At 43.9% G+C, this 10,339-nt stretch overlaps 1 protein-coding gene across 1 annotated transcript; it reads right to left on the bottom strand.

Moving 5' to 3' along the window:
- Positions 1–615: 615 nt before the first annotated feature.
- On the bottom strand, positions 616–9,849 carry NQO1 (NAD(P)H quinone dehydrogenase 1). The gene is made up of 6 exons (XM_019757021.3): positions 9,587–9,849; positions 4,373–4,537; positions 4,133–4,263; positions 3,596–3,709; positions 2,481–2,582; positions 616–1,580 (listed from the first exon to the last, which is right to left on the bottom strand). Exons 1-6 carry the CDS (start codon positions 9,591–9,593, stop codon positions 1,275–1,277), a joined length of 825 nt encoding a protein of 274 aa, XP_019612580.1. The 5' UTR covers positions 9,594–9,849; the 3' UTR covers positions 616–1,274.
- Positions 9,850–10,339: the final 490 nt, after the last annotated feature.

Here is a 10,339-nt window from a genome sequence, read left to right as displayed (position 1 = left end):
ATTGTTTACCAAAGTGAATGAAACTCTACGCTTACAGTTTTATCCCAAAAGGGACCATGGGACCAAAACATCTTTAAAAGGAAAGTTGTCGGTTTAGTAATGATACAGAAAAAACCTGCATGGAAGGCTGTTTTTAAGTATTGAGGATACTATTTCTTTTTTTAAAAAAGCAACATTTTTTTGTTCTGTTTTGTTTTCCCCCCTCCTGTTTCTGCCTCCCCCCTTCGCCCCCACTTTGGTTCAAGCCGTTGTTTCTCAGTCTAGTTGTGTAGGACACAGCTCCCTGGCCCACGCTGGTATGAGCCTTGCGCTCCCCCGGCTGAGGCAGTCGGTTGTTGGTCGTCGGTCGGCTGCAGTGGCTCATGGCAGTTCTTGCTGGCTGCCGACCGTGAGGCACACGGTAGCCCGCGGCAGCTCATGCCAACCTCCGGCTGCTCACGGCAGCCCAGCTCCAGGGAGAGCTGTTATTCACAATATTAGCTGTAGAGGGCACAGCTCATTGGCCCATGTGGGACTCGAACCGGCAACCTTGGTGTTAGAAGCACGGCGCTCCAACCACCTGAGCCACCGGGCCAGCCCTATTTCCTTTCTTGAATTCATTCACTGTAGCAGATGTATATAGATGTGTTGTTTTATTTCTGCAGACTTTAAATTAGAAGATTGAGGTAAAGACTTTTATTAGCTTTTCATTTCAAGGTATGTGTGTACTGTATACAAACAACAAAGTTGAAAAAGTAACACTCATATTAGGCGTATTAGTCACTGTATAGTAATTAAAACCAACATATATCATAAGCACAGATTACTAACTACAACACAAGTCCCTTAGGTCAGACAAGCTCAGTCATTTTATCCTCTGGGCAATTCTCTTCTGCCATAAACCACAGAGAAGTAGTTAAAAGAAAAATAGATCATTGAAGAAAGAGTTGGATGCTTTCCAGCCAGATTTAGCCCTAAAAATGTATCCCTAAAAGGAGGAATTACGTTACGTAGAGGACTTTGGAGAATATTGCCTGGCTTCTTTCTATACCTTTCCCTGCTTTACATCTTACATGGCTCTTGAGCTGAATCAGATTTTGCCATGATAGCAATTGTAAAACTCAGTTATGTTTAATAAAACTCCAAAAATGTATGACTGCAGTCTATTCTTTCTCCTATTCATTCTTCATGGAAAAAGAAAAACACAAATCTTAAAAACTAAAGCAAATCATGGAAGCCTGAAAAATAAACCTAGATTTAGCTACATTTTAGAAGGAAATCAAGTCTTGTGACTCTTATTCTCTGGCTTTGATCTGGTTGTCAGCCGGGATGGGCTTGCCCAAGTGATGGCCCACAGAGAGGCCAGATTTCTTGTTTTTCTGCTCTTCCTGCACCTCCTTTTTCATTAAGAATCCAGCCTGGAAGTTTAGGTCAAAGAAACTACTTGGAACAAAATAGAGTGGAGTCTCATCCCAGATATTCTCCAGGCGTTTCTTCCATCCTTCCAGGATCTGAATTCGGGCATCCGCGGGAATGTGCCCAACACTATATGTCAGTTGAGGTTCCAAGACTTGGAAGCCACAGAAATGCAGAGTTCCACTCTGGGGATACACACAAAGGACACAGGTGAGTCACAGGGCAAACCCTGTACAGCTTGTACCATCTGCAAACAACAGCAGTTCTTTGGGGCTTCACAGTAAGGCACTGATACAGAGGTCTGAGGCACTCTGGAGAATCAGCTCAGAGCTGTACTCTCTCACCTTTGCTCTCCAGACCTGGTTGTTACCTAGCTTAGCCTATTCAGTTCTGTTCTTCGTATAAATAAAACCTTGAAACTATGCCAGCCAGTCAGGCATCCTCTGCCAAAGGTGCCAGGAGTTATTACCTAGGGGAGAGTTTCAGCTTCTTGGCAGCTGGCTCTCTTACCAAGGCAAGCAGATGTGCATTTCTCTGCCTCCCTATATAACTAGATGAGTCTTATTGTTTATTCTCCAATATTCATATTAATTCTCCAGTATTATAAGTGGCGACCTCATTTGTTCTCTCTCCAACCCTCTTCCTTAGAAAAGATTATCTTGAAAGTCCAGCGACCACCAAAAAGCATACGTCAGACTTCAGTTTTATTAGCTGAACTAAATCATTTCCTAAATTTGGGGGAACTAATATCTGTGAGGCTGTAGCAGCAACTTGGAGAATGACAGGATTGGACAGAGATGTCAGTTATCTAGAAAGAATCAGACCACGTAGCTACACATATCTAGGGGATACCTGCCCCAGTCCTTGGTCAGGAGAGAGTGGCGTGTGGACACGTACACACGGCTTATTCTGTAAGCACAGGGGCCTGAGAACACAGGTAAGTCGTAAAAGGAAGCTCTCTGTAGTTCTGAGTCATTACTAGGCTTTCACCTCAGGTCTGTTTTCAGTTGCTATCTCGAGGATTTGGGACCCCACCGAAAACTCAACTCATTAATCCCCCAGGAAGTTCATTGAAAATGAGGTACCTGAATTGGCCAGAGAATGATATTCATGTCCCCGTGGATACCCTGCAGAGAGTACATGGAGCCGCTGCCACCAGTGGTGACGGAGAGTACTGCCTTCTTATTCTGTAAAAGAAAAGTCATTACCCTCCACGCTCTGTGGTAGCAGGAAGCTAATGACACAGCCCCAGGGAAAAGAGCACACACTCCACCCATCTGTTTCTGCTACTTCACATATTGGCCACACAGGATGACTCTGCAGAAGTACCAGCCTGGAAGATGGTACAACAGACAGGTAAGCAGGGCCAGCCAAGGATTCCACACTCTTGGGCATGGTAAACCAGGTGAAGGTTGTCATGGAAATGCAAAACCAGGGTTGACTGCTGATGCCTAGGTAGAGTTATTGTTTATTGTTTTATTCTGTCTCCCCATAGTGCTAGGCATGTGTTTAGGCATGTAATCTAGAAGGTCTCAGAATGTTTCTTGTGTAGTATTTGGGTCCCTGGAAATGAAGACAAACTGTTTCTTTTTACGATGGAAAATTTCAAACATGAAGAGAAAATGGTACAGTTGACCCTTGAACAATGCAGGGGTTAGGGGCACCCTCCCCCCCACGCATAGTTGAAAATCCACGTATAAATTTTGATTCCCCAGAATTGAACTGCTAACAGCCTACTGTTGACTAGACGACTTACTGATAACATAAACAGTCAATTAACACATATTTTGTATGTTATATGTATTATGTACTATGTTCTTATAATAAAGTAAGCTAGAGAAGAGAAAACGTTAAGAAAATACACTTACAGTATTTATTGAAAATAGCCACATATAAGTGGACCCATGCAGTTCAAACCTATGTTGTGCCAGAGTCACCTGTATCATGAGGCATCCACCACCCAGCTTCAACTCTCAGTATTTTGCCATTCTAGTTTTATCTAATCCCCTTGCCCCCTTTTTTTCCTGGAGTATTTTAAAGCAAATCCTAAACGACATGTCAAAATAACTATTTAAACTTTATTATGCATCTCTCCCAAAGGGACCTGGAGCCTGATCTTAGTATCTAATTGTGCTCAAAACTCTGCCTCAGACAGAATCCACCCAGAACCCAGCTAGAAAAAGCAGAACCGTCCACCTACCCGGAAAGGTCCCTTGTCATACATGGCAGCATACGTATAAGCAAACTCCCCGGTAAGCACTCGCTCAAACCAGCCTTTGAGGATAGCAGGGGTTCCAAACCACTGCAGTGGGAACTGTGGGACAGATGACAATGGGGTCAGATCAGGAACAGCCCCCGCACAGGAGAAGGCTGAGGGTCTGAGCTGCTGCCCATGACCTTCCCAAGGGGCAAACCTTTCTTCAGGCTTTTGTCATTGCTTCTGGAGGAGTTACGCTGTTTCCCTGAAAATAAGACCTAGCCGGACCGTCAGCTCTAATGCGTCTTTTGGAGCAAAAATTAATATAAGACCCAGTATTATATTATTTTATTTTATAATATTATATTGTATTATTATATTATGTCACGCTGCACCTTTGAAGTAACTACCTTTGTTTATAGAGAATGCAGTAAAGGGGGTAAGTGATTTTCTAAGCTCACAGACATAGCTAATTAGCTGACAGGTCCAGGACAATAAGAATTCAAATTTCCCAACACCCCTTCTGATGTCCTGCCACACCTGAAAAATCACAAGGTCTGCAGCTTCCAGCTTCTTTTGTTCGGCCACAATATCTAGGCTCAGACGGCCGTCTTTATAAGCTAGAACGGACTCGGCAGGATACTTAAAGTTCTCAGGGTCCTTCGGTTTACCTGCAGAGAGGAAAAAGAGAGGCTGAGGCCATGGGGCCAAGGCAGGGCCAGAGAACCCACAGGCGAGAAGTTCGGCAAAGACCTAATTAAAGGGGGGAGCTGCTCCTACCTGTGATGTCCTTTCTGGAGATGACAGGATTGAAGTTCATGGCGTACAGGTCCGACACAGTGACCTCCCATCCTTTCCCCTTCAAAGCTTCTACAGCAGCCTCCTTCATGGCATAGTTAAAGGACGTCCTCTCTTCATGAGCCAGTACAATCAGCGCTTTTCTGGCTATTTAGACACACACAAAGCACATGGAGAAAATCAGTTACCAACCAGCAAAGCTTCAGCTACGGGGGAGTTCAAGTGGGATCTACAAGGGAAGAGGTGGCTTTGTTAGACATCAGGTTATGCAACCCAGCCATTGCAGCCGGAAATAGATATTTATTCTTAAAAGTAGCAAAGGAGGCATTTTAACTCAGTGGGGAAACAGTGGCTAATTTAATCAATGGTTTTGGCATACTTAATCAGCCACCTGCACGAAAATAAAATTATCCCCTTAGAAAATTAACATAAGGTGTTAGAAGTCAGTATAGTGGTTACCCTTGTCGGGGCAGGGTAGGGCACAGGAGGGGTGCCCCCCTTTTGGGGTGCTGGTAATGTTCTCTGTCTTGATCTGGGTGTTGATCACATAAGTGTGTGCTTAACTTGTGAAAATTTACTTAGAACTTGTACATTTTTCCACGTGTCTATTGTAATCAAAAGTTTTTGTTTTTAACTATCCACTAACACACCACATACAGCAATAGTTTACTAGCAGATTAAAGATCTAAATTTTTAAAAAATTAAACAATTAGGATAGTATGGGAGGAAAGGGAGAATTTGTATAACCTCAGGATAAAGAACACTTTTAAAGAAAGACTAGAGATTCAGAAATCATGAAGGAAAAGCTTGACAGATAAAGCCACATAAAAATAAAAAATTTGTATTTACTAAAAGGCAACATAAACAGAGACAAAAGACAACCAGCCAGGAGACGTTATCCCCACCTCTTACCACAAAGAGTTAAAATCCCAAAGAATGCCTACAAATAATTAGAAGACAGATGATGCAACAGAAAAACAAGTCAAGGATATGAACACACTCTTCACGGAGGAGAAAATGCAAATGACAAAAAGTGAGAAGGTGCCCCACCTGGCCTGTCATAAGAAAGCAAATTAAAATGAGATATTATTTACCTATCAGATTGGAAAACAATTTAAGACATCAAGTGCTACCAAGATTGCAGGAAAACTGACACATCATTGCCAGTGGGAATATAAATTGCCTCAACTTTGGGGAAAATAATCAGGCTGAATCTCTTAAAATTTTACAGGCACATAAATCTTTGCTCTAGCTGTCCAATCTGGGGGAATCTGTTCTGTAGACTAAAAGCATCGGGATACAAGGACGTATGAGCAAGGATGTGTAATGTACCATTCTTTTCACTGGCAAAAATTAGATACAAGCCAATTGTCTATTTATGGGGGGTATTTGAATAAATTACGATATGTACATACTACAGAATATTATGCTGTTAACAATGAGTTAACTATTCACAGTGACCCAGAAAGATATCTATGATATATTGTTATAAGATAAAATGAAGTGAATGTGACTCCATTTTTATAAAAAACAAAGAAAGTACATACATGTAGGTAGATTTGCAGTATATTCATAAGGGGGAAAAACATGTGGAATGATCATATGAAACTATTAATAGTTTTCTTAGATAAGTCAGAGATGGCAAGAGGGTAGAGGCAGGAAAGATGAACTTTTTCTTGGACCTCCTCGCTATTAATAAAGTTGTTAGATTAAGCATACTTTACTTTCTCAATAACAGCATTTAATGGGTGCTCAGCATGTGCTAGGCAGCGCTCTAAGTGCTTTGTATTCCTTTTCAATTGTCATGGCAACTCTATGAGGCAGATGCAATTAATATCCCCGTATTATGGATGAGAAAACTGAGGCACAGAAAAGTTAAGCAAGTTACTACCTAAGTTTACATAGTAAGTGGTGAAGCTGGAATAACAAAAGTATACAGATGTAGGTAAGTCCATGCCACAATGTGGAAGGAGTGCCAGAGACAGCAAACTAACCACCACCATTTCTCCTAATAATTGGTGCCACTGTTTCCTGCATTGCTGCTAACTTTTAACGGGGGTGACTGGGTTGAGCTGGGAGAGAAAGCACCTGCAACTTTTTTGTCTTGTCTGAAGAAAATTAATGCAGAAAGGCACATTTACCATGTTTCCCCGAAAATAATACCAGGTCCTATATTAATTTTTGCTCCAAAAGACGCATTAGGGCTTATGTTCAGGGGATGTCATCCTGAAAAATCATGCTAGGGCTTATTTTCCGGTTAGGTCTTATTTTCGGGTAAACACGGTAAGTGTGCTTTCATTTCTCTGCCTGCCTTAACCACACCTGGCAGAGGCAGCTCCTAGTAGGTTAAATTCAGCCAGGTGCAAGCTTCAGGCCCCTCCCTACACACCAAAAGAGAGGATTTCCAAGCTTGGTCCTAGTGTTTCTGACTCTATAAACTGATTTGGTGGAATGTAAGTTTGATGAGGATTTCAATACTAGAGAAGCGATGTATCTGCTTCACAAAGGCCTGGGAAGAGGGAAAGGAATTCCTGAGGCTGTCTCAACAAATGCCCACCGCCTTTCTTAGCAACTCAAGGACTTAACACTACTGGAAGAAAGGTGAGTACAGTAAGCTCTGACATGCATTTGCTTTGTGATCTACTCTCGCATTAGTTATATCAATGTTTGCTGAATATGCTTTATCAATTTTTATTCTCTTGGCTTACTTGTTATCATTTACTTCTCACCAATATTAACAAGCATTTCCTAAGCAGTAAAACATAAAGGTGCTTCCCAGAAAATGAGAAAGTTCTGATAGCTATGCCTTGCTTTCGAGGAGCTCACCATCTACTAGCTATAGGCATGCCTGTTACCTTAAAGGGGGGGGGGGGGGGAGAGAGAGAGAGAGAGAGAGAGAGAGAGAGAGAGAGAAGAAAAAAACAAAGACGAGACACAAACAGAAAGAATATATTTGCAAGAAATACAACTAACAAAGTCTAATATCCAGAATATATTAATTCCTAAAAACAACCCAGTATAAAAATGGTCAATGGTTATGACTAGGCAATTAACAGAGCATTCACTTGCAATTACCTGACAGGCACGCTTATTTGCCAGAGGTAAGGGATAAATCAGATTTATTACCCAACCTAATAATACCCTGAGTCACTTATTTCTGGGTCATTTTTTCATGGACAAACCTGAGTTTTTCAGACTTGAAGGGTTCAATTTCCCTTTGTGCCACTTAATGAGCTACATGACAAGTTAAACTTTCTCAGAATTTACCTGAAAAGAGGGGGTAGACACATACACAAATAACTAATGGCATTAGCCTGATAGGAAGGAGAGGCAAGGGACAAAGTCCCGCAGAGGAAAACTGTTTACTTTAGGGCTGGCCAATGAGGAAAAACCTTCTGAAGGAGCTGCCACTGGAACTGAGTCTTGAAAGACAAATGCGATTATCAGTACCTATAGCTTAAGATTCTTTTCTGCATCTCATGCGTGTCATTTACTTATCTGCTAGAAGTGACCGTATCCAATACGTGAGTACATTTTGTTAACGTTTGTCTCTCGGCACTGGTTCACTTTCAGATCTCAGTCCTGAAAGCCCTCATTCCTTCCCCACCATTCTGTGTCTTCTATTTCCACTCCAAGTCCACACCAGCCAACTTTTCTTTCTCCCTTTGAAGTGCACATGTTCTCTCTAGTCCATCCTCCCAGCCTCTCTGCCATGGTGTTTATTGAACACGTACTATGCACAGGCCCTGCTCTGGGCCTTTGGGCTATGCCAGACACAAAGCTTTCTCTTCGCGGAAAGTACACTCTGGTGGCTGAAGCATCCTGACTGTCCCTTGGGAGCTGACCTATGTCCTCCTCTGCTGTGCTGACATTCTTACAATTCTCAGGCCAGTCTGAAACCAGGAGTTTTCACTCATCTTCCAGATTAAACTCTACTCTGTCAACCTGCAGTTTCATTGATGACCAACATAGAACAACATAACGACAAAAAAAGATAAAGCTGGCAGAGAAAAAAAGGGATTGTGGTACATCGCTTTGATGTAAAGTGTGTCTACATATCTTTAACAGTAAAATGTATATTACCCACATGATTGTTTTGTCAGGAAGAATAAGCAACCAAGGAAAACCTGTTTAATATATAAGGGCAGGCCCTCAAATCCATTCCCTACATCCTGCTTCTGCTCTCTGGGCTCACCAGATTCCTCAAGGAATGTGCGTGACAGATACATCTGTTAGTTGCAAACAAATGCTTTGGATGCTTCAGTTAACCTAAGATTTGGTTAGCTGGGTACAGGTAATACTATTTATAGACGTCCCAAATCTTCCCACTTTCCCTCAATGCCCCTCCTTTATTTGATCTAAGTTACACATAAATACTGAACATTTTGTAGCTGTGTCTTTTCAGAAGGCAGAACTAGGTGCAGAGGGAAGGAAATTACAAAAGGGTTGAATTCTGCCCTCATTGAGGAAACAGCTTTCTAAATGATAGCGCTGTCCAATCTCACTCAGAGTGAGGCTCTCTGGGAAACAGGGCTCTCGGCCTCTCCAGGTGTGTTAGAGGCCATTCATGCATCAGATAAAGTTGTGGTGACATCTATGGTCCCACCAGGTTGATGGCGGAGAGGGGAGGCTTTGTCCCTCGAAGTGGACCCAATAACCAGATCAGGTGTCCCCAATCCAAGGGCTACAATCGTAAAGGTCTCCTGGGCAGGCAGCCTGGGTCTGGGTCTAGACTGTCCAACAACTAGTGGAAGCAGCAGCTTCGCCAGCTCCATCCGTCCAGATCATTGTTTTACTGCAGAAGCTGGGAATCCACATTTCTAAGTGAAATCATTTACATTAATTAAAAATATTGGCAACTTATTCCAAAATGATTTAAATACTATAAGGCGTGGGACAGTGGGCCACATCAGTACAGTGGGCCAGATGTGGCCTTTGACGCCAGTTTCCGATCTGTTCTGCAGGGAGTCTTTAGCTTCCAAGGTCAAGTCTGTCCTAAACATCCACCCGAATTTGTCGGGGTGGGGTAGAAACAGGAGCTCCCCTGTCCTGAGGCCTCGTCAGGACTCATCCTGAGACCCTAATGCCTTCACTTTTCCCGTTTTGAGTCAAGGAAGAAAACGGCCGAGCCCTTCCAGGCGCCTGCAGAGAGGGCTGGGGCTTGCGTGCGCTGCAAGCCCCAGCAGGGGCACTCACCAGCCATGGGTCCCGCGGTGCGCTGATTGGTTGGACTGCTGTGGTCCGGCAACTGTGGCGGGGCCGAGGTTTTGGGAGCCTTGCGGTGCTGCCTGCTGAGCTCTGACGGCTTTATACCTGGCCTGGCCCCTCCCGGCCCACAGGAACCTGGTGGCCAGCAAAGGCGGAGCCGGCCACCCGAGCCCTGGGGCACAGGGCGGAGCTCGCTGTGGCTGCAGTTCCAACAAGGAAGGGTTGTCTGGGGCGTGGAATGGGTACACCCCAGACTTGGAATACAGGTTTCCTGTGAGGGTGAGAGGGCATCTCATGGATCGGGGGTGGGGTGGGGGGACTGGGATGAGAGGCATGCCCATCTGGACACTGTACTGAAACCACCTGAGGCACAAGGAGGAAGTTTCTGATGGAGCCCGGAGCTCCCAGCCCCGGGAAATTGCCTCCGCGCGGGATGGGGGAAAAAGAGGGGTGTGCAGAGGGCTGCAGTCCTTTATGCTTAGATTCGCTGAGTCATTGTGACTCTGGATTTAGATCTTGAGGGCCGAGGCGAACAAGTCGAGAGAGACGACGTGGCAGACTTGTTCCCAGGAAAAGTGTGTTTTGTGGAGGGCGTGTGTGTGTCCCATAATCTGGGAACTAATTGGTTTTACCCCCCACGAGCTAGTCCAAGGCTGGTCCAGGGTTAGTGGAGGAGAGATCGCAGTAACGGGAAAGCATTTAAATAGCCAAAACACATTAAAGTTTAGTGGCTTCACACAA

Source organism: Rhinolophus sinicus, chromosome 8 (genome assembly GCF_057876585.1).
Source record: "Rhinolophus sinicus isolate RSI-liver-muscle chromosome 8, RSI-T2T, whole genome shotgun sequence".
Taxonomy (NCBI): Eukaryota; Metazoa; Chordata; class Mammalia; order Chiroptera; family Rhinolophidae; genus Rhinolophus; species Rhinolophus sinicus.
This window is presented reverse-complemented; position numbering and strand designations above follow the sequence as displayed.

Excerpts from the sequence above, each read along its gene's own strand:
- NQO1 (XM_019757021.3), bottom strand. Across the intron at positions 2,583-3,595 it reads ATGACAAGGGACCTTTCCGG|AATAAGAAGGCAGTACTCTC; the intron begins GTAGGTGGACGG and ends TTTCTTTTACAG. Across the intron at positions 1,581-2,480 it reads TCATTCTCTGGCCAATTCAG|AGTGGAACTCTGCATTTCTG; the intron begins GTACCTCATTTT and ends GTGTATCCCCAG.